Source organism: Mycteria americana, chromosome 3 (assembly GCF_035582795.1).
Source record: "Mycteria americana isolate JAX WOST 10 ecotype Jacksonville Zoo and Gardens chromosome 3, USCA_MyAme_1.0, whole genome shotgun sequence".
NCBI classification, from domain to species: Eukaryota; Metazoa; Chordata; class Aves; order Ciconiiformes; family Ciconiidae; genus Mycteria; species Mycteria americana.
In genome coordinates this window covers 114,473,875-114,500,264 of record NC_134367.1, presented here as the reverse complement: position 1 = coordinate 114,500,264, position 26,390 = coordinate 114,473,875, and the positions used below count along the sequence as shown (strand labels likewise).

At 47.5% G+C, this 26,390-nt stretch overlaps 2 protein-coding genes across 4 annotated transcripts; one reads left to right on the top strand and one right to left on the bottom strand.

The window, feature by feature from the left end:
• The first annotated feature begins 19 nt into the window (after positions 1-19).
• MGME1 (mitochondrial genome maintenance exonuclease 1) lies at positions 20-10,518 on the top strand. Of its 3 annotated transcripts, XM_075496624.1 has the most exons (7): positions 21-276; positions 1,695-1,866; positions 2,715-2,734; positions 5,259-5,860; positions 7,062-7,284; positions 7,752-7,884; positions 9,114-10,518. In XM_075496624.1, exons 4-7 carry the CDS (start codon positions 5,323-5,325, stop codon positions 9,246-9,248), a joined length of 1,029 nt encoding a protein of 342 aa, XP_075352739.1. In that variant the 5' UTR covers positions 21-276; positions 1,695-1,866; positions 2,715-2,734; positions 5,259-5,322; the 3' UTR covers positions 9,249-10,518. The 3 variants fall into 3 exon arrangements, with proteins under 3 accessions (XP_075352741.1, XP_075352739.1, XP_075352740.1); XM_075496625.1 differs by lacking the exon at positions 2,715-2,734; XM_075496626.1 differs by lacking the exons at positions 1,695-1,866; positions 2,715-2,734 and having other exon boundaries at positions 20-276.
• Positions 10,519-14,127: 3,609 nt separating this feature from the next.
• Positions 14,128-21,823, bottom strand: OVOL2 (ovo like zinc finger 2). Its single transcript, XM_075496627.1, is given in 6 exon segments — positions 14,128-14,454; positions 18,148-18,337; positions 20,588-20,778; positions 21,496-21,663; positions 21,666-21,748; positions 21,750-21,823. Coding segments are annotated over 6 exon segments (1,017 nt in total). The 3' UTR covers positions 14,128-14,143.
• Positions 21,824-26,390: the final 4,567 nt, after the last annotated feature.

Sequence of the window (26,390 nt, the reverse complement as noted above, 5' to 3'; positions counted from 1 at the left end):
TTTAAAGATTTGGGTTATTTTCTTTAGAGATTTCCAAAGAACACTCAAAAAAGCGAAAGAGGGAAGGCACGCCCCCCTCACTACCCCTTTCGGGGGCTCCAGCGCCGAGGTCCCCCCCAGCCCCAGCGCGGGGGAGGGGCCAGGGCTGGCGGCGAGGGAGAACGACAAATCCCGGCAAGCCGCGGAGCGCACGCGTGCGCAGTTAGCGCGTTGGCGGCGGCCGGAGCGCGCCTGCGCACAGGTGGCCGTGGCGGTGGCGGGAAGTGCGGTGCTCAGGTAACGGTCGCCTTGGGTTTCTCTCTCCGGGGCTGCTGTTCGTGAGGGGGCTGGGGCTGGGGCTGGGGCTGGGCTGGGCTGGTGGAGGTGGTGGCTGCCGCGGGCACCTGCAGCGTTCCGCAGCGTGGGGAGGGGAAGGCGAAGGCGAAGGCGGACTGGGGCTGTCTGGCTGCTGGTAGCTGTGGTGTTGAGGCGAAAGGGCCCTCCCTTAACGCCGGCCTTTCCACTAGGCCTGGGTTAGCTGAGGGAGAGCAGCAGCCTGCCCTGGCTGCTGAGCCTGCAGCTCCCTCCTCCCGTGGCCTACCCCTGCACCCCAACCGCACGCCTGGCAAACGTGTGCCCACCTCTGCCCCCAGGTCTGTAACCGAGCGGGCCTCATGGTGGGGCTGCTCGGTGCTGGGCAGGCATGCCTGCTGAGGCAGTGGGGCAGGCCGGCGTCGAGCAGAGCTTCTTGTTCAGAATGACTTATCCCTGAGGGAGTGAGAGAGAAGCCCTGCACAAGCGTAGGCTATCTAGTGCTAACTGGGATTTTCAGGTATCTGGTGCCTATGCAGAAAGGTTGTCTGTCTGCTGGAGGGCACTTGCTGGTCACCAATATTAGGTCAGCTCTTTCACAGATTGCTTTGCCAAAAAAGCTGACTTTGTGTTACAACCCTACTTCCCACTAATTCTCTTCCTACCTTGTTGTCCCTTTGGTCCAGTGTAGCTCTGTGGGCTTGTGCTTTAAACTGGGTTGCTAAATTTAAATCTCCTTTTTCTCCCCATGCTTTTAACTTCCCAAAAGAGGGAGGTATATTTTTAACCTGGGTAGGTTCAATGGTTTAGCTTGCAAACTGCAAGGAACCAAGGAGAAGAGGTTGGGGACAGGGAATGGGCAAGTGTGCAAAGTCCTAAAAGTGATATGCCGTCAAAGCCTTGCATTATTAAGCTGTAACCAGAAAAAAGAGAAAGCACTCATTCCGACCGAGAAGATAGGTTACCGTTGCCTTTCTACATCAAATAGTAATACGTCTTCCCACAGAAAAGCCTGTGATGTTAACTTAAAATTATACCTTCATCAGTGGATTTGCTCCCCTCAAATTAGGGACACAGGGCAACAGATCTGTAACTATGTTTAGTAGTGCTCTTTCTTATTGTCTCTGAAGTAAAGTAGTGCTTTTGTTTGCTTGATAGGTGACTGTGGAGAAAAAGCTATACTGATTATTATCTGAAACCATAGTTGGAGGAAGGTTTTTATGGATGTGAACATTTTCTTAAGTAACCCTTTTTGTTTCCCAGATATAGGCCACTCATTCCTATCATGGAAAAACTTCCTCAGTTGTGTTAGTGCAGTTTTTGTTGGAGCTGTAAAGTCGACTAGCTTGGAGAACTTAAGAGAAATCCTCTTCACCCCCCCCGGTTATTTTATTTGTGTTCAGTTCTCCAGTGTGGCTCATCATGCAGTACTTGAAGCAATTCTACCAGTCTTCGAACACAGACTGTTTCAGAGAGAAGGGAGACACTTCCCCTGAGAGAAATATCAATTAAATTCTGTTCTTTATGTACGAGACTAGATCCAGACCACTCCAACTCCATTTCTTTCTCGTAAATGTAAGTTACTTGCACAGAAATGCCACTGTGATTTATTGAAAAGCACATGATTCTTTATTCTGCTAGATACAAGTGTTCTTTATTCCTTAGCAATCCTAGAGCCTCTTTCCTTTTGTAGAACAGCACAGCAGCTGACAAACTCTCCCTTTCCTGGTGGTTCAGTTCATAGAGTGCACAAACATTTCCACAAATACTACTCCAGAACAAAATAGGCTGTTAATTTAAAATTCATACTAGACATTACTGAAACACTGCATCAGTGTTACAGTAAATTAGCTCTAGGCCTTGTAATACTGGATATTTTAATAGCCCCATGATTCAAAACACTGATCTGGTATAAATTTATTCCTTAAAAAATACTGAGAGGGCAGCTTAGTACAAGTGAACTTTATGCTGGATCAAGTATCATCTTGCTTCCTGCAGCTGATGCAAAGCCAGAATAAACTTTTTCTTTTGTGCTCTGGCTAATGTAACAAATACACAGCCATTGACCCACCATTTATTCTGTTCTGATTAATACACTTAGGTAAGCATATTAATGGTCATCAAACAATAGCCTGAGAAACTACAAGCTTGGATACGATTACATTGGAATAAGAGGTTTTTTTTCCTGTTTTATTTTAAATCACAGCTTCAGCAGCTCTGTTTAGAGGTAAGCCCTAAGAGAGGAGAGATTAATTTTCCTGCACTGCTTTTTATGATGAAAAAATATGGTGAAGAAATTTGCTTATGGTATTAAAGTCTGACCTTTGCGTATCCCTTTGCTGCTTTTATTGTTTTTTGTTACCTCCTGCAGCAAACTGACACCTGTTGTAATGTGCTAACATCATTCATTATTTCTTTTTCAGCAAGGGGCAAATTCTGTCAGGTAAGTGATCCCATTCCAACACCAAAAAAATCTATTAAAAAATGTGATTGTCTATTGAGAAGAATGAGTTGCTGTAAATGCAGCATAGCAGCTTTGCAGAAGTGAGCTGCTTTATGATAGTCAAATGACAAAACATGGGGAGCTTCTTAGAAATAAATTTATTAGAACAATTGGTAGTAATAGTGAAGACATACAAATTTCACTGACTGAAAACCCAAGGAGAGCTGAAAAATTGAAACATCTATACTTCATAAAAAGTACCTTTTTATGCTGTTACAAATTTCTAGCAAGCTGTAGAAACAGCTTTTTGACATCATCTAAGACATGAGAGGTAATGTAAAATTTGGTTGTTTCACCTAAATTTGTAAAACTTCCTCACATGTCCATGAAATGAAGCAGGGCAGAACTTAAGTTACAGAACATAGACAGTCCAATTTCTCGCTGCTGTGTAACCTGTCTAAAGCAGGTTGTTCTATTTTTTGGCAAAATTTGCATACTTTTGTGGCAATAAAATGGTTGAAATTGTCTGGTTTGTCCTTTCGTAATGCACCTGACTGCGCTTTTCTCATGTGCAGGCAGGAGAGTAGTTTTGACAGGAATGTGAAGGTCAGAGGATGCTCAGAGTGAGAGTCATGTCCATTCCTGCTGTTGAACACTGGAAAATGAGGAAACAAGTGCAACTCCACCTAGCCCAGTTCTGCTGGATAAGGAAAGCAGATTTAGATTTGGTTCAATATTAAGTAGAATGTAATGATTAAAAAAGGAAGTGACACATTCAAAGTATCTTAAATGGTACAGTTTTCCTTGTAAGGTAGCTTGCTTTATATCTAATCAGACTGTAAAAAATCGGTAGCAGAATTTACCAGTTGGTACTTTCATTATTTTCCTCTATTGTTCTCTTATGGACCATGAAGCAGTTCTAAAATCATTAACTATTTTGATTGATATGCATTGTAATTATGGGAAACTAACATCTAACAACAGTATAGCAAATCTGGCTGTAGGGCAACTGGTACTGGGTCAGAAATGCCACTGCTACATGGCGCAATGTTCTGATCCAACCTAATTGTGTTTTCCTGGTTCAGATTTGCTTTTGAGAGGTTAATTTTCTATCAGGTTACGTGCCATCAGGTTACAGAACAGTTATGATTTGCCCAAACCATACAAAGTCAGCATGAAAATGTAAAGCTAGTGAAGAAAAAAGCAGTGTATCTGCCTACTCCTGATTAAATGTCTACACATGGAGGGTTTTGTCCTTCACAGATGAAGAACAGTATTTGTGGAACCCTAGTCCAAGGTCTCAGCCTCTTGTTCTCATCAGCTGCAGCCCATAGATCCCCATTTTTGCAACCTGTTCTGTGTGACAGATGCCTGCACCCACACATTGGTGTCACTGCAGTTCTGCATGAGCGCAGGATCTGTCCACACAAAATAACTCTTCTACTACATTTTTGTTTTCTGTGGTGCCTATGGTTTGGGCAGTGTATGAAGTGCTGTGTAAGAAGTGTGGGGAAAGAAAAGAGTAACGAAGTATTTTCAGGAACAAAATGCTGATGTTAGTTGGCAATGTGCATGTCCTGTATTCTTTGTTTGCAGTGGATGGAAGGGAACTTTGTAATGGTAAGCAGATATAACTTTCAGTAGGAGAATCGGGCCTCAATTCTGCAAGTATTTAGTGTTGATTTAAATGCCACTATTCAAGCGTTTACATTTTATCCATGTGCATAAACGTTCCTAGGGCTTAGCACTGCAGTTACAATGCAGTTTTGAAAGCTGTGCTGTGAACAATAATTCTGGTATACTGTTTTTGCTTTTAAACTTCCTAAGTGTCTTAGAACACAACTATGTTTGAAAATCAGTTTAGAAAAATACTTTTATATTTTACTCTGGTCTTTAAAAGATTTATTTGAATCTGAAGATACTTGCAGTACATCTGGTTTCTCTTTGGCTTTCCCAGTCTTGGGTCTCCCAGTTTCAGAATATACTGCCGCTGTCTGCTTTGTCCTAAGTATAGAAAATAAAAACATGTTTTTATTCTCCAAAAGGTACTTTGTCCCCACAATCCCCTTAAGCTGGGCATCCACTATAAACTTACATGTTTTTAATACCTCACAACAATCGATTTGCTTCATTCTCTTCTGCACAGCCCTTTTTTTTTATTTCCCTCTCCCTCTTCTGGGGGGTTGTTTGTTGCAGATCAGGTTTTTGTGTCAACTTTCATGACACTTCTGATACTGTTGCTGTTAGAGCATCCTCTACTGGAGCTTTTGGTACTTGCAACATCTTTATGCGTTTGCCCTGTTTCAGATTTTGCGGACCAGCACCGGTTCTTGTCAGGATCATTTCCTCTTTTCATTGCTTATTGGTTCTTTCTGTTACTGTATTATTTATCTAAGGGAGTCTTGGTGGCATAAAGTGTATGAAGACACTTTATGACCATAGCAGTTCTTTGTTTGGCAAAGAGCAAAAATAGGTTGATGGTACGAGTTTTATGACTGGAAATCACAAATTTCTTTTTCCACAGGGGGAAAATATGGTAACCTACAGACTGTTCCTAACAGAAGAAAGAAAACTCTAACTACTCACAAATGCTTCTTGTCAGAATGAAATTCCTACAGCTACTGTCCAGGAAACCGGGGAAACTGGAAATGCTTTTTCAAATACCTGTTTGCCAAAAGCAATTCCCATACATGTGTCTGGCTACGTCCGCGTGTCTTTATAGTAAGAAGAAAAAAGTGAACAGTTATGATCAAGTTGACCAAGAAAAATACAAGAACTTGGTCTACTCTGTTACATCTTACAAAACCAGTGCCCAAACACCAGAGACAATATTTGAAGAAGACCATTTGTTATATGGGCCACCGGCTAAACACAGACCTCCAGTTAAAGCTGAAACAAAAATGCCCAAGAACTGGGTTCCTTTAATAAACCCCAACAAGAGAATTCCCCTTCTCAACAGCAATTCAAACTTCCCCATGAAAATTGCTTTACAAAAAACGAAAATGCCCAGTGTAACCCGTATTCTTCAACAGACTATTTCTCCACAGCAAGCTTTTTATCTAGAAAGATGGAAGGAGAGAATGATACAGGAACTTGGAAAAGATGGTTTTGCAGAGTATACTAAAAGTAAGTCTAACCACAGTATGATTGCAAAGTAGAAGCAATAGTCGGGATAGCTGGCTGGGAGGTGCTAGCATAGCTGCAGTATCTGGCCCTACAAGTCAAGTGTTTTGGAAATCCATTAAGTTGTTTCCATTTCAGTGGGTGAGACCAAATTATGAGTACATCTGTTATCAAAGAATCTAAGCTCTGATCTTTGTTCTAGGACCACTAAAATGGATTCAGAAATGTGTGGGAAACGAGAATTAGACTGTAGACATTCTTTGCTCTATCCTATCTGCCTCTCCTGTATTTCTCTATTTGCTAGTATCTATGTACAAATAGATTTTTCCAGCTGATGTTATTGAGCCTGTTTGCAGATACAAAGCTACTTTGCAACGAGATGGAAATAAGCATTCTGAAATTATATAATCTTGAGTGTTTAAAAACCTATGTGTCTTGCTGTTTATGTTGAAGTTCTTCAGTAACTATTTTGTTTACCCAGCATATATAGCCTCTTCTATGAAATTGCCATGCATTTAGAGGTTTTGATTTCCTCAGACCTACAAAGGTGACTTCCTCCAAGCTGTAAGACTGAAGGGGATCTGGGAAGACCTGGGAGATAGTAGGTAGCCTCTTGTAGCAAGGTTGATAAATACCCAAGTGCTCCTTACATGAATTACTATGCTTTTTAAAACAATATCCTGTGTTTATGCTTTTTGAGCTACTAAGCACTTCAGTGCTTGGTAACTATGCAGGTGGCATAACAAACCTTACATAACTATTTAAAATTTATCTTTCTTGGCATAATTTCTGAGATAAACCCTTACTCCTAGTACTATGCCCATCCATTTCAGAAGGAGGTTAGTTCCATTCAAATGAACCAATACAGCAGAAGAAGCAAATGCAGGAAAAGCAGCCTAGAATAATATTTTGATTCATAGAAATTCAGAAATGCCTTTGAATAAACAATAAATTAAAAATCATATTTTGTTTCTGAGTAATTAGTGAGACCAAAAAAGCAAAGTAAGCATTAATAGAAGAGATAGTAATTTCACTGTTGACAATTTATTTTTCTGTCTCACTCCCTTCTGCTTCCCACATCCTCAAGCTTTCAGTACACAAAACAGGACTGGTTTAAGAGCTATGTTGTGTAATATCTGGAATACAAGTCCATCAGGTATTATGAGTAGTGTCTAAATGTGGGATTTTTTCACATTTTTCTTAGATCTTTTCCTCCAAGGAGAGCTCTTTCATGCAGCTTTGGAATCTATATTCCTGCCTGAAGACATGGCAACTAAGGAGCAGAGAGAAGATGTTGCTATTTCCGGCTACTTATCAAGTGTGCAACATGTCTTAAAAGATATCGGTGAAGTGAAAGCTCTGGAAAGTGCAGTTCAACATGAGACTCTTCAGTATCTGGGCCTGGTAGACTGCGTGGCTAAGTATCGGTGAGGTACTGGTTCTCTAAGAAACCTGATAATGCCAGTGTTGCGTGGTGCTCCGTGCCGCGTGGGAGGCTGTGTCCCAAGCTGGAGCAGGTGTGTTGGTGAGCTGTTGGGGGGAAGCTGGACAGATCTTTTAAGAGTGGCAAAATGGATGAACTCAGAGGTGAACCCGATGACAGAAGTGCTGTTGTTTCTTGTGGAGAATTCCTTACTGGAGCAGGGTACGAGCAGGGCAGGGTTAAGTGCTCCTCTGCAGTTGCCAGGAACTGCAGCAGATATTAGTAAGTCTTGATTTTTGAGATCTAAACTATCAGTGCGGAAAAGACTTGCTTAGACATAATGACGAGCAACATGACATCAGGGTGAAACAGGCTGAGAGTGATATGACTTTCTTTGCTGTTCCATGCCTTGTTTCTTACTATGACTACACTTAAGTTTAAAACATTGTCCCATCTTGTTCTCTTACGCAGAGGCCAGTTGTGCGTGATTGACTGGAAAACTTCAGAGAAACCAAAGCCATCTCTGAAGAATACTTTTGACAACCCTTTACAGGTTGCAGCATATATTGGAGCCATAAATCACGATGCCAATTATGACTTCCAGGTCAGTAAGCCTGGTATCTGCCAAGACAAGCAGCAGTGCCCACGTTATTTTCATTTCTCCCCACCTACTGCCTTTAGCACCTGCTGTCCAGAGTGGAACTGGTGGTAGGATTTGTAACAAAGCAGCCCAGTCTTGGATCAGATTAAGCTGACATACTGTGAAATAACTCCACTACTCTCACTAATCCTGCTGCCTTTGCCTGTCAGCAACATATTTTTGGTGGTTTTAAGGAACTGCTCAGTGGGACCCAGGGATGCTCAGTGTCTTAGTAGGTCAGATGAACTCACAGTGACTTGGCATCTGGGCAACCCCCAGTGCTTTGGTCTATGTGGTTTTTGCTTGTGTCAAGAGTAGGAAGGGGGAGAAGTAGTAAAGCAAAAGAGCATGCAAACAGGGAAATGGGGTGGGATGGCATTGCTTGCATCATGTGTTGCTATATCCCACTGGCAAACGAGGGACTAAGTGATTTACTTAAGAGTGGAAGCTGTACAGTGTTTCCTCAAAGGAAAGCAGGGTGTTGTCAATCACTTAATGAGAAGACAGCGGGATTATGTTTTTTAAAGACTCCAACCGCAATTCTAGCCAGGCCTGCTTGGCTTGAAGGATTGTTATTTCAATACAAAGCGTTGAAGGGGGAAAATATAAAGCAGAAGAGAGCAGGGTAATTCGTAGGTTCTTCAGAAGGCTTTCTAGAATATTGTAAAGATCAGTAAAGACAAGCACGTAACAGACATGGTCCTTAGAGAGTGAAAGGCAGTAATTCTAGAATTCTGCTATTAGCCTCCTGCCCCCCACCACTTTCTCTTCACCCCAGTAGCTGTGTGGGGTTTGGATTAGAGCTGTTTGTTCCTACATCTTTCATACTTGACACACCTAAGTAACCATTTCCATTCAGACTGATGCATCAGTCTGGTTATATGGCCCCAGGCAAAACCTCACCAGTCACATTTTACCAGCATCTGCAAGGTTTAAATAGACCCTGTCACTCTGATACTCAAGAGTTTGAGTCCTCCAGTTTTCACCAAATTCAGAGCTTTGAACTCTCAGCATCTGAATGTTAGTCTCCAAGTATTCTATGGTAAATTATTGCTCTTTTTGTTCCCCATGTCTTATTTAAGGTACTTATATGTTAAGGATGATGTTTTGCAGTGAGGTTTAGTGTTCAGAATTGCTGATTAAAGTTGCATATTAACATTGAATTTCTGACAGCCTTCTGGTTTTAACTGTAGGTTAGCTGTGGACTTATTGTGGTTGCCTATAAGAATGGCTCCCCTGCACATCCGCATTTCATGGATCCTGATCTGTGCTCGCAGTACTGGAATAAGTGGCTTTTGCGCCTTGAAGAGTACATGGACAGAAACTGACCCAAACTAAGCTATGCAGAGGCAAGTGGTCTGAGCACAGAGCCAAAGCAAGAATCCTTTGTTTAAATCTTCCATTTGAATACATATTCTTTTTTTAGTAACTTTGACTAATTTCTTAGTATCAGGGCTTCCCCCCCACCTCAAAAAAAAGAAAGAAAAATTGAGTGGGGAATGTGTATTTGCTTACGTCGTAGGTGACTTAAGTAGACTTAAGGACAAAGCTGACTTAATTAATCTCTGGTTTTCCCCAGACAGTTTATACAACCTGAGGTTGATAGGAAAGTTTCTGTTATCAAGTAAAACTGTTCAATCAAATCATCCTTCTTTTGTCGTTTTTGAGAAAAAAAAACTGTTGCAGAACTGAGACTTTGAAAATGAAGTTGGTGAACTAAAGCAAAACAACAACTGTATTCTCTGAGCTGAGAGAAATGCAAATGATAAACAAATGAATATAGTAGACTGGGTTTCAGTCAGCTTAGTTCTTGCTCATCTCAAAGGTATCTATTAACAGGCTTGTTACTATTTGTGGTTTTTCTTACAGCAACAATGGGAAAACTGCGCTAAGAATTATAACCAAAGTTCTCATAAGCACTTATTTAAAATACTAAGGCAAAGCGATCATTTAAAAGAAGTGGCTTAGCAAAAGAGGAGCAGAATTGTAACTGATGCACTTAGAAATTTCCAGGGTTCTAAAAGGTAGGAAGTTTGACTACTTCTAGTGGCTCCTCCTGCAGGTTTCTTAACAGGCTGCGTAGCCTGCATAAAAGAACTGTGAGCGTAAATGGGCTTTGTACCTTAGGTTGTGAGGCTCTATGCAGGCCAAGTCTGCAACTGTCTTGAGCTCTCCTGAGCTTCACTGCGGGTCTGAGCCGACAAGGAGCCTACCCATGTGGAACCATCTCCAGTGTCAAGTTACAGCGTTTGCCAGTGCGAGTAAGTTTCTTTATAAAAGCAGGCTTGTGACTTTGAAGCTGGGCCTTCTGAGGAATGAAGAGCTGCTGATTGCGTTTTGGGGGGCTTTTGGGGGTGTGGGGTGTTTTTTTCAAATAAGTTTGTGAATAAATGATGTAAAACAGAAGAGTTATTTTTTGAAGGTTGTTTCTCTGTCTATAGACTTGATTTTATGAATAAGCCTTGATGATGTCTGGTGATACTGCTTTTTGTGTTGCACACCTGGAAAGCTTCTTTCCTCATTCTCTTTGTTTTCTCTGAATTGTATGTATGAGTGTCCATAATAACCCTGCAGATTACAAATAAAAATAGGACCAACCCATAAGCTTCAAGAAAATCAGCCAGAACCATACCTAAAAAAAACCAGTGGGCAGGCTTGCTGATGGAGAAACTTAAACGTCTGTAGTGCTTAATCTTTTCTCCTTCAGAATACTGAACTGTGGAAACCTGTGCAATGAAATTTATAGTGGTACTTGCTTATTCAAACCTAGTCTGGTGATGGTATGATTACTCTGTGCTTAATTACATTTCTATCTAAAAAGACAAACATGGAGACTGAGAAACTGGGTTCAGAGATGACTAATCGCGACCACGCTGCGTGAGCGCTCGGAAGTTCTACCTGTTTTACAAGTATCTTCCCACATCACAGAATTTTAGCTAGTGGGTGGTTCAACGTCACTGAACACGGTCAATGTTCTGTGAAAGATAGCTCTGTGGATACCAAGAGGGTGGGCATAAGCAAGAGGCAAGATGCCCCGGGCAGAAGCAGGAGGTGATAAAATGTGCTGAATTCCCTGTGTTGATTGGGATTGGATAAATCGAGAGAGTGTGGAACAGTTGGGCAATGTTTGCGTGGGAGTGCCTTCTTCATCAGTGCATCATCCAGTCATTAGATGTCTCTGAACCATGTAAGATTTCAGCCTCATCCTGCCTCCTAGTAAATAAGGGCAAGTCTGGAGCCTGGGCAGTGCGGGCACCTGTTGGCTTCACCTGTGTTCATTTGTTTAACAAAAGCCTTGTGTCTGGTGAAGGCTGCCAGCTTCACTAGCAATGTTAGTTTGTAAACCTATCTTTAAGTTTCAGATGAGTCTGTACCATCAGAGAGCCAGGAGAAGGCAGGCAGCCTTCACAGACAGTAGTGGTGGAAGTTACTGGTGTCTGGCACCTCTGAAAGTCTGGCTGCCTCCGGCATCCCTGTGTGAGCTCTGGAACATTTCTGTAGAGGCACAAGCTAGTGCCAGTTTTGTCCCATAACAGAACTGGCAGATGGCTGTTGCCAATGTCATGCAAACTCAAACCCACTTTCTGACCAGTTTTAAGTAACTTGCCAGACTGTTAAATTGACACGCCCAAGGTATCTGCTACAGGCTCTATCTGTCCTCTGCAGAAAAACCAGCCAATCAGGGCGATTACTCCAGCTATAGCATCCAGCTTGTCAGAGTTTGCTCTCTGTCCAGAGCAGGTTTTGTTCTGTGTACTGTTACCTGCTTCTTTTCACTGTTGCAGCAGACGCTTTCTGTGACTGAAATCACCCGAGTGAGATAGATGGACCACCTTAACGTGTTTGTAGTTCTTTCAGCAGGGACATGCTTTGGCAGTGATATTGGAGGGAAATCAGGGTTTCAGCTGCAACTCTACTGCTCCAGTGTTAAGGGCTGAGGTTTCAGCAGAGCTAAGCACAGGAATCCTTTGCAGTTAGGTGAACTAGTCACTTTGCTCAGATGGACTCTGCTCAACAGTCCCACCTAGGAGCTGCACTCAACAGTTAAGTTTCATGACTGAGACCTCACTGAGCAGGTTACAGGGGAGTATCGCCAGCACAACACTTTTCTTATCCAGACAATTTTGTCAATGTATTTGCAAGCATGCAAGCTTCACTCAGAGTGAGCGACCTTCCATGTATACTGTTCAGTTATAATGGCATGATCTCAGAAGAACTGGGGATTGGTGCATAGGCTTTAGCTCTTTTTGCAAAGTAACGATCTTATAATTTACCTCAGATGCTTTTTTTCCATGGACTTCCCATTTATTAAAGTATTCTGTGAACTTTCCCGTTACATAGGATGACAAGTTTGTTCTTTACACAGTAGCATCACTTTATTATCCTCGTTTTTAAGGTCCCAAGCACCGACAGTTGTGCTGAATAAAGTATTAATGTCATTAGAAATGCTTTAAAAGCCCTAGAAGCTTTTCCCCACAAAACCCCAAGCAGATGCCTGTACAAAACCGAGCCAAATTGAGAAGATTTTTACGATTCTTGCAGAGATGCTCAGAATCTATCATTTTAGTAGTAATGACTGTGAGGGTCCTGGCTAGGACTCTATTTTAGGTGGGTTACTTTTCAGCTGTTGTTTCAACGTATATAGAATACAGTGCATCCTCCCCAAATGTACAGCTTTATTTTGAATACAAAATGAATTTTTGGAATTTACAAATGAAATCCATTAATTGTTATGCATTTAAATTGATGTAAAACCTGTTTAGCGGCTGTGTCCATTAAGTTAAGAGACATGAATAACATGTGCTTGGGCCAGAGTACTTTGTGGTTGCTGAGGAAGTTATCACCCCACCCTGTCGCTCCTAGTATAGACACCCAAGTGCCCAAAGGCTGCAGCAGCTTCTGAAGAGTCTTAAAGTGTCAGGCGGTTTCAGCGACATGAGTTACATGGGCATGCCTCTCCCCTTTTTTTTAAAATCCCTAAATTCATACTTGATAGTCCCTATAGGCTACCCTCTTGGTTGTCCTGGGTCAACAGGAGCTGGAGCAGGATACAGGGAGAGTCCGAAATGCACAGAGATGTAGTACCAGTCCCTCATCATCATCGCCACCTCCTTCCCTTGTAGCATCAGTCTCACTAGGAGCCTTCTAAACTGACAGTGGTTACAGATGAGAGGCCAGATTCATGCCTACAGTTTTGCATTGATCTCATGAGGCAGAGACAGGCTAAGTCTCCCTCTTCACTGCATTGTACTGCTCTGTTGTATTAGTGAACTTAGTCATCAAAAAGGAAAAAAAAATCCCTAAATGAACACACATGCACACATACACACCATAAAATACACACAAAATTGCATTTCATCATGACAGAAAAATACGTATCTTCAAGCCATTGAAGTGTTTTCTTTGGGTTTCTGGATAGATATTGCTGTATGTTAAAGGGATGTGGTAATAATCCCCAGGGTGAGCGTGACAAGTCCAAGAATGTCAGAGTTAAGGTTACACTTAAATCTAAACGTGATAAAATAAGTTCACAGCTTCAAGTACCTAAAACATGACCATAAGTCTGCCCTGGAATAATGCCATTCGGTAGTAGAGAAAGTTTGGGAGGAAAAACTTCTGCATCCTTTAAAAAAAGTTTCAGCTCACCGTGGATCACACTTCCATAAATCATCAGCTTACTGCACAGGGGGGCAGAGTTAAGGTTATTTGCATATTTTATCTTATTTACCAATACAGTGTACTCCTGTTCTTAAGACCATTTTAATTCATTTTGCACAGAACAATGTACTAGTAGCTAGCTGCTCTTGCACAGCACTTTTCACCCAAACCTCTCAGAAGTAACTTGTACGGGAGGTAATAGTTATTATCTTTACAAAATGCACTGGGGAAAGGTGAACTTATTTGTCAGTGGCCACTCGGATGTGTGGTAGAGCTGAAACAGAAAACAGGTTGCCCAAATGTCAGTTCAGTAAATACTCCGTCCAAGAGGTGACAGCCTCTTCCAAGCTTTCCATTTTTTTTGGCCAGATAAAAAAGTCTGATGGTTGCATCATATATGAGAATATTTATTTCAAGTTGAGGTTCTACCAACATCAAGAGAGTCCTGTTGGCAAAAGCATCCCTTTCATTTCAGGGATTTCTTTCAAAATTGTTTTTAAAAAAATAATATATATATAGTCCTACATGTAAACTTCATTCCTTTATACCACTGTAATCCACCATGTTACTCATCTTTGTCGTCATCTTTGGAGTTCCTCTGCAGGACAGGGCTCAGTTTGTTTTGCAAAACTGCTGCAAGTTTTTTTGAGGTTTTTTTCAGGAAAGCGCTTCCGGGGTGAACGTTACTAACGTGCAGGTACAGGTCCTCCTGCGTGGGGCCCGTGTAGCCACAGTCTTCGCACACATAAAGTTTATCTCGCCTCTGTTTGTAGGCGTACTGCTGCTGCACGCCGTGAATCTTCTTAAGGTGGGACTCCAGGGAACAGCGCTGGGTGAAGGCTTTGTTGCAAACCTCACATTTGTAAGGACGAATTCCTGCAACATTAAACGGCAGCGATTACCATTCTGATTTACATTTCTTACCAGCCAAGAGCAAGGCTCTGGCATATCAGCTATTGAGCAAATACCTAGCAGCAGGGAGCTACTAGCCCGAGGAACTATCTGTCTAAATAAAACATCTTTCGGGCTAAAATTTTCAGGAATGGGTTGATATATTTAGGAATAGAAAACCTAGAAACGTTTCGAGGAGACGTAGGCAGACACCGAGGATAACAGGTGCCCATCGGTGCTTTAGTCCTAAAGAAGAAGCCGTTATCAACTCTTGCAAAACTTACTCCTTTAGACCCCTGACTTTTTTAATTCCTGTGATTAGGTAAAACTATCGGTTTCAGCTAACCTTTCATTTTGGCTTTTATAATGAATGAAATCTTGTATCTCAGTAAGATGTTGATTTTTCTCTTTTAGTGAGCAAAGCTAAACGAGGCTTCAGTGAACGGCCCCATGTGAACATGCAGCGATCACAGTACTTCAAACGAGTGAGAGCATTTTCGTAGAATATAGATGTGATGATTGAGACGACAAGCTCAAGTTCTAGAAGAGAAGTGCATTAAGATGAAAGAAATAGGTATGTGTGTCTCCAGAGGAGGGAGAAGGGGCTGGCTTGTGATTTGGACATCCAGTATGGACAAACAACATTATAAAAATACTGAGCCGTAAAGAGTATCTATTTTACCACCAATCAGCACTGATTTAACAACAACAACCTCCCAGTACCTGAATGACAAATAGCTGAGGGTTTATCAACACTTGAAAAAAACCTTAAAAAGCTGTGATTTTACTTACTAGACTAGCTCAGTAAGTTTTCAAGCAAAGACCAGCCTTAAAGCTGATGCAAGGAGTTACCTAAACCCCTGTCTTTCCCCAATGAAAGATGAAACACAAGTGTGTGGAATATTGGACCTATGGTGAGTAATAGCCAGGCAAAAAAGGGCAAAGCACACATGTTCATACAGACAGTTGTAACTTTGTCATCAGATTGTGTTAAGTTCACCTCTTAGTCGCTGATCTTTCTACCAGAAATCCAAACTGATTAGAAGTTCCAATAAGCAGCATCTCGATTGCATTTTTTGCAAGTCTTGTAAAAAGAGGTTATCCCAGTGCACCAGCTTAAACTATCAAGACTAAAGTTTTCTAAAACCTACTGCTGTGAGACTGCTTCAGTCACATTAAACTGCAATTGGAAAGAAACTCCAAATCTTCATTAGAACTCACACACAAAAATCTGTCTTTTACAAACAGTATTTTTGCTGCTGTTTCATGCTCATCTGAAGGCAATGTAAACCTTCACCATCCTTGGTTTCTGACGCCAACAATGCTCCACAGGCACGAGTGTGAGCACAAGAGGGGTAGTGCCAAGATGGCACAGCCCATGAGGGCTGTGGGAACCTCTTCATTACTTAGGAATCATTTTAAAATTTGATATTACTGTGTATATTAGTTACTTTTTAATGTTTAAGTCCGCTTATGCCATGAAGCTAGATGGGGACGTTTGGCTGTCACTCTGTCTGACACTACCCTACTGTTGCACAGTCTGCTTACAAATACTGCACAACAATTTCCACTGGAACACCGAAAATGAGTAAAGCACGTGTAGATGAGCACCCGTAGCTACAAAACAAAGACAACACTACCACTTCCAGCTTATTTGTCTTCTTTTTAACATTCAAATATAGCCCAGCTTTCCTGAACAGCAATCAACTTTGACATAAAAAAGACCACCGCTTTCAGAGATGCCGTATTTCAGCCTAGAAAAGATACATGCCAAAACGCTATCGGTACTGCTGCTGCAGCCAGCCTTCATCCCCCACCACGACCCAAGGCACCAGGCAAATACAATATATGTGAGTGTTCATCCTGGCTTTACACTGGAGAGGAGAAATAGTGATGCCAGATTTCTTCTAGTAAATCTGGGGACAATCTAACCATAAGATTCACATTTCCAGGACAGTGTTTTTTCACTCCTGTTCAGTACAAAGACCTTTCCTCCCTTCCAGAGTTTTGCAAAATTGGCTCCACTCCTGCATAGCAAATTCAACCCTACCCGCCACAGCATACATATATTTTTAGCTTCTGAACAGAGACCCTCTTGGATTTAGTTTCTGAATCTCAAAGAATGAGGGCACAGGTTGAAAAATCACTTATTTCAGAAGCACCAACTCCATACCCCAGCAGCAGCTCCCTGCTCGCAGCCAGCAGCTTTCCTTTCCACGTGAAAGCTTTGCAAACAACCAAAACAGTCCAAAACATTGGCTCCAGCCAATGCTTTCCCATCGAAATGGGCAGCATTGTTTTTGTGAGTTCTACTGCTAAGAAACAACTCCTGCCCACCAACATACTTGCATCACCTCTAGCGGTGCGCCTGGTTAATGGTGTCTAAGCCAGAAAAGGCACATTGCAGAGCGAGCCCAAATAATTGGGAGGTCCTGTAGGTAACGCAAATGTGGAAAGCTGGAACGTGCCCGGGAGATGTGGTGGATGCATCTTCCGGGTGTTCTACAGCGCAAATTCAAAGCCTCCTGAGGACAGCCAGCTTGGCCTGCCAGAAAGCATCTTGCTTGGTGAGGATGGGGTTGATAGGTATTTAAGCCATCACTTCCACTAAGAAAAAGAAGAAAGAGAAACAAAAAGGCGGCCTTCTCCCTGCTCCAGGTTAGGATAAGCACTTCTGTGACCAGTAAGCTGGATTTGAGGCAGAGGAAGGAAAGGGATGATTTTTCTTTCTTCCAGTGCCATCATGGGCTTAAATCATAGCATCCTTGGTTATGCCTGTACATCTGGTGTAGATGCAAGCAGGGAGGAGGGAACTAGCCCAGGTTAAAGGCAACTTTTTTACACACGCCCCCCCTCAATCCAGAGTAGGAACTGCTGTCGGGAGATTTTCAACCCACTGCCCCTGATTTTCAACCCATGCTGTGACCCACACGACAAGTGAGTAGAGACAGTTTAGGCCAGTGGCCAAACTGATCTGGATGGCTGGACGTGCAGCGGGAAACGGCTCTGAAAGGGGATTGGGGGAGCTGGTAGCCCGAAGCAGGCAGGGATGCAGCACACAGGGTTAGCAGAAGTCAGATGTGTTGCCTAGTTTCCCTCAAGAAGCTGGAGGCACAGCATGAACCACACTCTGGTTTCTCCAGACAGTGCCAAAATCAAGCCATAAGCCCGTCCCGTGGGATGGCCAGCGGGGAAGGTTTGCAAAAAAACGAAGAAACTGCTGCTCGTTGCCTCTAGAGGGCAAAGCATTTTCATCCACCGCTCGCCCGCGCTCACTGGTACACCCTGGACTTGCAATAACGTCCAGTGGGTTACCCCAGCTGGGTTATCCCAGGTGAGTTATCCCGGGTGGCTTACCCCGGTCTTGCAGACCCGGGCACAGCAGCATGCATCCATATCTACACCGGACCTGGATGGCAGCTCATGCACCCACGCTGCTTCACACAGATTTCATTAATTCTCCTCAGATTTCATTAGTCCCAGGGCTTTTATCTGTCCACACTCACGTTTGTCCCTTTCCTCCACCACATCCCCGCTATTCTTTGCAAGTGTTGTTTACCTGGGCTTTGTATTATTGTCTTGCCGGGTTACCCTCACCCCCCTGTCCTTGTCCCATGTCACCCCTTCTCCTACCTCCCGCTACCCAGAGCTGTCCGCAACCAGGGAACGCGTGCTCACCGGTATGGGTCCGGACGTGTCTTTTCAGATCAAAGGTGTCGTTGAAGCCTTTTCCACAGAAGGTGCACAAGTGCCTCTTCACCTGGCTGTGACACTTGATGTGACGGTTGAGCATCCGCTGCAAGCGAAAGCCTTTGCCACACAGCTCGCAGCTATGCACTGTAGCATCGTTACAGGTGCCGGTGGTGAACTAAGGAATGGGAGAGGACAGGGCGAGTAGGCATCGAGATGACAAAGACCAACAGAAAACAAACAAAATAAGGAGGGATGGCTTATTGTTGCATTAAAAAATTCTTGGCATATATTCAAAATGAAAAGTGAAAGCATTTGGGAGATTCTTGCTGGGTGAAACCTTCACGCTTCCCTTGCAATCAAGTGGGTGACTTAATGTGCACAGTTTGGGACTGATGCAATGCTGGCCAGCTTGGCTTCAGGAGATAAAACAAAGCCTGTACACTGGATATACCTTCCAGAGGCAGGGACCCCCAACCAGCTACAACCATAAGCACATGGGCTTAGGCTACAAGCACCTCTCCATGGGGCCGCATGTGGGGCCTGCACTCAGACTTTCCCGGTCGGAGACAGGAGGTCTTCCCTGGCATGAGAAAGTCGTACCCATGCAGTGCCTTCACTAATCATGCTTCCAGCTGCTATGGGTCCCTCAAAAACCAGGCAGCGGTAAAAAAAAGGTAGGTTTGGCAAGATAAACCAAGGCACATTGCGCTGACTCAGCAGAGACTGAAACAATGACACTAATCTCCTCCAGTTGGTCTCCCTGGCTCATTAATTAATGGCAGAGTGTCATTAGGGGTTAATCTCCTCATTCCTGCTCCTAACACCAAAAATACTGCGCCAACACTATGACCTAACTTGACTAAGGGAGACACTGATGATTCAGCTCTTGGGAATAGTGCTCCTCAGAGGGAAGGCTTAATGTCTGGAAGATGCAAATACTTCGCTATTAGTTTAATTATTTGCGGGGGAGCGGACGTGCTCGCCACTGGCCGCTTGGGCCAGGGGAAAGCCAGCGGAGCCGGCGGCACCGCGTGCACACGTCCATCAGCTCTCGTGGTGCTTTTGGGGAGTTTCTGTGGCACGCTGAGAAAACCCAACTCTGCCGAAACGAGGTTTCACTGTGACTCTTGCTAATAGCCCAGGTTAAATTATACAAAGTAGGTTAAAGTCAAACGGCAGCAGGGCAAGCTCTTCAGAAAGGAAGGAATACATCTGGGGTTCCTTTTTCCTAAAGAGCCACTTATTTTTCCCATCCTCCTCCTTCACTTACTACTGAAGCAACACTACCTGAAATTGTAAAGATTAGGAAAAAGGGCAGCTGCAAAAACCACAAGGTGTGAAACTAGAGGGGGAGCTGGCTGGGAAGTATCTGTTGGGCAACAGGTAGGACTCCACCTCATGCAGCCACATATAAGCAGGGTGAAAACCTAGCATTAATCGAGATTAATAACTCGGTGGCCGAAAGGCTGTCATCCCAGCAGAGACAGTGGGAATTTTTACAGCTCCATCCGGCAAAGCAACAGCCAGGGTTTAATGAGGTGTTAACTAGCCACCGGTAAACACATCTCCTCCTTCCTAGCACTGGGGTGGCCTGGCCCCACCTCTGCTGACGGGAACCCTGGATGTTCAGAGGTGGATGTGGTCCTCCCACCCCATCTGCATCACCACCACGCTTTGGGAGCTCGGTCTTGGGTTCTTCGGTACCATGAGAAGCCCATGAGCGATGCGTCTTCTCAGCCTGGGGACTGAAATCACCGCTCTGCTCTGCTGGCTCTGCCCAGGGGACACCCCGTCAGTACGAGCTCCTGCCCGTGCAGCAGAGAGGCTCCTCAGCGAAGCGAATGGACAGATAATCGCTTCACCCAAGCCTGCCGGTCCACCTCCAGGTGGCAATGGCCTTTCACAGCTTCGGAGGAGGACCTTTTCCTAGCTGCTATCTTGATAAGTGAAGAGTGTAGGGGGGTGTCAGGAAGATTCACCACAGCCCCCCTCGGCGAAGGCTTGACTACAACCTAGAAGGCGGCCTTTTAAGGAGGCCCCACGTTAAGGAACGAGAACCACCCACGCACCGTGGGGCATGACTCCTAGCTGCCAGGGCTGGTCCTTCCTGGCTGGGTTCAGAGCTCCTGCGGGACCTGAGCCAAGCAGGTCAGGGGCAGCGTGTCCCAGGCGGGGATAAGGGAAGGCAAAGGGCACTGGAAGAGTACGGTACATGGCTTGCAAGGCTCGCCCGGCCGCTGCCATCCTACGGCCAGCCGCTCTCGCGGGCCTCCGTCTCGGTGTGTGGGACGGGTGCCGCCACCTCTAGCAGCGAGAGGCCAAGGGACCGTTGTCACCCGGCGTCCCCGGCCGGCAGCCGGGCCCTGCCCTCGAAGTGGGGTCACCCCATCACCGGGGAAGAGAACGCAGGGGTGCGGGCGGTTACCTTGATTTTCGACCTGACCACGGGGCGCTTGACGGCCAGGTCCAGCAGCATCCCCCCGGCCGTGCCCAAGTCGCCGGGGGCGGGCTGGGGCGTCGGGGGGTCGCTGGGCTCCGCGTCCCGCGTCCCGCTGCTGCCGCTGCTCTCCAGGCTGCAGCTGTCCTCGTAGCCCAGCAGCACGCAGCCGATCCCGCCTGCAGCGGGGGGGGAATGCGATAAAGAGGGGGACCGCGGAGCCGCGGCCCGCGGAGGGGAGGCGGCGGCGGGCGGGGGGCAGCGGTGTCAGCGGGCGGGAGCGGCCGAGCCCCGGTGTTTAACCTGCGGGCGGGCCGCGGGCGGCGGGGGAGGATCCCCGGCTCACGCTGCAATCGGAAACTCAAACACGAACGGTCCCAAAGTTCAAACACGCCAGCTCCGCCGCCTTCCCGTTATACCCCGGGCAAGGGCAGGAGGAGGAGGAGGAGGAGGAGGAGGAGGGGAGGGGGAGGCCAGGAGGACATCACCCCCCCGCCCCAGATCCTTTCTTCTCCTCCCCCCGCCACCTTTCTCATGCAAACGAGGTTTCCCACCTTCCCGGGCGCACACACTCAGACCCCCCCCCCCCCATGCCCGGGAGCGCCCCGGGGTGGGAGATGGTGCCAGGCATGGGGGCGGCAGCGACCGGCAGCCCCGCCGCTGGGCGGGGAGGGTCCCCGAGCCCCCCCCCCCCCCCCCCCCCGCGTTCAGCACAGCCCTCCCCGGCCCGCCCGCCCCCTCGGGGCTCCCCCGGCCCGGCAAAGCCCCCTCAGCAGCCCCGCAGGGACCGGGGCGAGGGCCGGGGTCCGACGGGGACCCCCTCCCGCCCTCCTTCCCTCCCTCCCTCCCTCCCGGCGGCGAGCGGTGCCGGGGCAGGGAGGCCGGCGGCGCCGTACCTGGGATGTAGGTGTCGGCTCTCTCCTCGTCGGGCAGCCCATCCCAGCTGCGCACCGCCGGCTGCGGGCTCCGGCGCTTCACCAGGAAGGCTCTGGGCATGGCGAGGGCAGGGGGCACGGCTGGGCACGGCGCGGAGCGGCTGGGCACGGCGCGGAGCGGAGCGGAGCGGAGCGGCTGACCCCGCCGCCCGCCCGCAGCCCGGCGGGGCGCGGGCGCTGCGCTGCCGTCCGCGGGGAGCGGGACCGCACGCACCGGGCAGAGCCGCCGAGGCGCGGGGAGGGGAAGGGGAGGGGAGGGGAAGGGGGTGGGGGGGGAGGAAAGTTTCATAAGGTGGAATAGAAAAATGCACCAGGAAACTTGGGAAGGAGCATGCGTGCTGCAAACATAACGGTGTCAACAAGTCTGCTTACCTGTCCGACCGGTTGGAGCAGCTGAGCTTTGTTCCAGCCCTTCCTAAGGCATGAATGTTTGCAAAAGAATTTAACGTCTGAAAATTAAAAAAAAAAAAAAATAGAGGAGGGGAGCCTTGCCGTTCCTGCCCGCCCGCCGCCCCGCTGCGGGCACCCCGGCGGGGCCGGACCCGCTGCCCGCCCGCCGCCGCAACGGGATGCCGGGGGTGCTCCCCACCCGTGGGTGCGGGTCCCGCCGCCCACGGGGGGCTGCGCTGAGGGCCCCCCCGGGGCAGCCCGCGGAGGGGAGGGCTCCTCAGGGCGCCGGGGAAGAGGCTGAGCTGTCCTCGGGCAGCAGCAGGCAGAGAAAGTTGTTGTTGTTATTATTTTTCTTAATGACGAGCCTTTCTTCTGTTAAAAAAAGGGCTTTATTCCGTTTCAGTCATTCATTTAAAATGAAAAACGTGTCACGGCCTCAGCCTTTTCTCTCCCCCCCACTTTTTTTTTATTTGCCTCTCGTCCTCTCCCCCTCTTCCCGAAGTGGAAATGAAACAAAAGAGAAGAGGACGGGGCGGGGGGGAAGGAAGCAAAAGAAACAGAAGGAAACCCACAAAACTGCACCGAAAAGTCTCGCAGCACAGCAAAGCCCGTGCGCGGCGTGTCCTCTGGTATTTAACAACATTCAGGGGTGCCTTCTGCCTCGCACCTACTGTTCAATCTGCTCTTCTGTTAAACACAGCGGAAACGCGCTTGGTGCCTTCCTCCCCAAGCACATCCTCGCAGCAGAGCCGGCACCGGGCTGGAGCGGTTGTGCAGGCTGGTGGGGCTGAGCACCGAGAGCTGTTTCCCCACGTGAAGAGGCCTTTCAAATGGCATCGCTCTTCTCTAAGGTCACCGCTTTCCTCCCAAAGAGCAAAGCACAGGCCGGGGGGAATCGACGGGAGTTTCACCACTGGTTTCACCGAGATGAAGATTTAACTTCAGGGGACAGATCTGGAGCTTCTGGAAAGGACATGCCTTCAAACGCAGCAGCCAAATGAAAGAGCTCTGCTTAACACACATCCCCGGTTATTCCACCTGGGCTCTTTGGGCCAAGGACAACCAGTGTGGGGCTGTTGGGGACTTGATCCAGGGCCAAACGGGTGCGAGCTCTTGAGGGGGTCTGAGTCCTGGGGGGGTGGGAGTGGCTGGAGTCCCAGGGAGGGTGTTGGAATTGAGGAGCAAATCCAGCACCACATCAGGTGCCGCACCACTGGAGAGGTCCTCCAGGCTGAGCATCCCAAAGCAATCAGTGTTTCCAGCCAGGAAATCGCAGCTGGGAGCTGCAGCAGCCCTACCTGCCCTACCCCGTTTCGGCAGGGTCTACCGGAGTGATGCACCAGCACAGACATCTTCATCCCGCAGGCTGATGCAGCAGAGGAGTTACCCCACCACCCAGCGCTTGGTCCTCCGGGAAGGCTTTTAAGCCCTGACCGCTCACCCGCAGGACAGGCCCTGGGAGCAACGGCCAGGGCTGGGGGCACCTCCTCGCTCCCCCTGATCCTGCGGGGAGTTTACAGTCTCCGCAGGTACAGGGGGAGAAGCTATCTCAGCACGCCTTCGGGCAATACCTCAGCAATACCACACGTAAAACCTTCTCTTTCTTTCTTTCTCTTTAAGGCTATGTAATTTCTCTGTTATGTCTGAGATTTTGCTCCAGGTCAAAATGCAGCTACATGGGTTTTAATTGATTTTTTGCAATGCTTTCAACTTGAGGTTTCTTTTATTTTAACCACTCCTTGTCTTTTAAGGCAAAAGAGGTAGCAAATGACATTAATCACAACACTCCTGAACCAAGAGTTTGCTGTGACTACGTTAATGTCTTCTTGGCTTTTTCAAATCCTGCTTTGAGGTTCCCATTTAGCGAGGTCCTGGAGCACACACTTCACTTTAATCGGTGCTCCAAGTCAGACGTGCACTTACACGCACAGCTGAATCAGGAACTAAATTATTATTATTATCAGCTCTGGAGCCCTGACACGAATGGTCAGGGCTGTGGTATGCCCAGCACCGTCGGAGGCACAGGGTGAAGAGAAGGTCCTGCAGCTTCCAGCAAGGCAAGAGGAGCTGGATGGAGAGGCAACACCTACACCAAGTAGAGCATCTCAGTAGTGGTGGGCTGCCTTCCCCTTGAGCTAGTGGGTGGAAATACAGCCTGCTGACCAAGCCTTGGTGTTGCTTGGCCATAGCCCAGAAGAAAGCAATGCTGCCTTTCCTAAAAATACCATTCCTTGGTATTTTTTAACCCGCAGGAGCCTGGGGAGCAGCATGGCCCCACCAACACCATTGCAAGGAGCCACACGCGGCACCATGAAGCAGCATCCTTGGGGCCGTGCCGTCTTTGGCGAGGCAGCCCATGGACACGTCACCGGGCAGCCGGCACCTTTCTCCATACACCCGCTGGAGCAATGTTGCACGTACAGCCCGAGCGCTGTAATTACTCAATAAATAACAACGCTAACGAGATAATGGCACACAAACCTTTCTGTAGGATCTTGTTTAATTTTCAGCGTTAGTTGGGTGTGGGAGAAAAATCCAGTATGTTAAATGAACATTTTGGGTGTAAATCGAATTAAATGTACAAAATGCCCTGTAGGGTCAAAGCACAATGGGACCCACCCTTACAGATTTCACTACTGAAACGAGTTTCATTTGACTCGAATCATTTGGGGGGAGAGATGGGCTCAAACAATGAATCAGCCATGCGTCGCTGTCACAATCGCACCCCCCCCTTCCCCAACCGACCCCAGGTGGGGGGGGATCGATGGCCGCGTGCAAGACTTGTCCCTTCTGGAGGACTCCCTCTCACTGCCAGCCTCGCCCCGGTTGATGTAGCACCTAGAAGGGAGGGGGGAAAGCGTGCTTGGGGGCAAGGACCTGGGTGCAGGGAGCGAGGGAAGGAGCTGGGCTTGAGAAGAGCAGAGCAGAGGGAGAGATGCTCAGTAAGGAGATGTAGGCAAAGGTACACGTGCATTGCTCAGGGGATGGCGACTCAATTTTATCTGTGACCAGGGAATATTTTAGCTGCCCAGTGACCCCGGGGAGCTGTGCCCTTTCTTCTTCTTGCCTGGGCTACGTTTCACCTTGATCAGCACCGTGTGGCTGCAGAAGCAGGCATGTGCCCGCACAGTGGAGGGATGTGGCCAGGGCAGGGACGAGGGCTTGATCGTACAGCCAGGCAGAGCTGAACACCGAAAGACACAGTCCCTCGACAATGCCATGGCAATGTCTTTGAGCTGGGCCTTTAGCACAGAGTCCAGCAAAGGGACCTTCACGCTCAGCCGCTGGTGGGATCTTGCCCCCAGCCATCACCCCTCCTTGCACGAAGTGGAGGGACACCAGCAAGTACACCTGCAGGGGCTGCGCCGGGATGCTCTGCCCACGAGGCTGAGAGCGCAGTCACCCAGTGCCCCTTTTCTGGTGATTTCTCACGATTTTGAGCCAAACTGGGATGGGCAGAGATGAGGCCCTGGCTGGTAAAGGATCCCGGCAATGCAACAGCACAGCCTTTGGTCTCTGGCTCCCAGCAGAGCTCAGACAGGGGGATTTATCTGAGTTTGCTGACCATGCAAGAGAGCCCACAGCTTCATACCCTTGGGAAGAGGAACCTTCATCTTCTGGGGTCTGTGGTATGCCTGAAACACCAGGGCTGAGACATCTGGGCTGCTGCAAGTCACCCAAACAGCCAGCTGACACCCCCCTGGCTGGCAAACCCCCACGCTGCTCCCAGAGGTGTTTCGGGAGAGTTGGGGAAGAGGCTGAGTTTCAAAACATGCCTTCTGCAAGAGGCATCCTAGTGTGACACCCCTTCCATGAAAAGCTCCACGTTTCCCCACATGAGGTGGGACGGTGAGCATGGAGCCTGCGCTGGCACCAGGAACAGGTGCCACAAGGCCACCGAGAGCCCTGGGCTCGCATCCCAGCCATGTTACAGGGAGAGGGTTTGCAGAAGGAAGATGCTCCCATTGCAGCCAAGGCAAGCTGGGAACAAGGGAGGGTATCTCCTCTGCAGCATTTCCCAACCTGCTGCCTCCTTGGATTATCTGGAGGAGGTCCAGCGTGCCATAGGGTCTTCCCAGAAGGATCGTGGGAACCTCTGAGGACCAGGGCTTGAAAGCCCACAGCGGAGCACAGAGGAAAGGTCGCCCTGCTTTAAAAAGAACCCCTCACCCAGGGCACATGTTGCTTCCAGCCCCAACCTTCCTTCCACCCGGCTGTCTGCCCCTGCTCTCCCAGCTCAGCATCTGCCTGTGAAGAGCTGACGTGCTCTCGGGGGATGCTCCCCTCCGCCCTGCCCCGTGCCCCATTGCACACCTACAGCACATGGGGTGACTCAGCTGCGTTTCGGCAGCTGCCTGCACGCACACACCGTACGTTGCCAGAGGGGTTGCCATTGCCTCCAAGGGCAGGTTCCCACCCAAAGCATGGCATCTCCAGTGCCAACATTTGGGTGAATACCGGCCCAC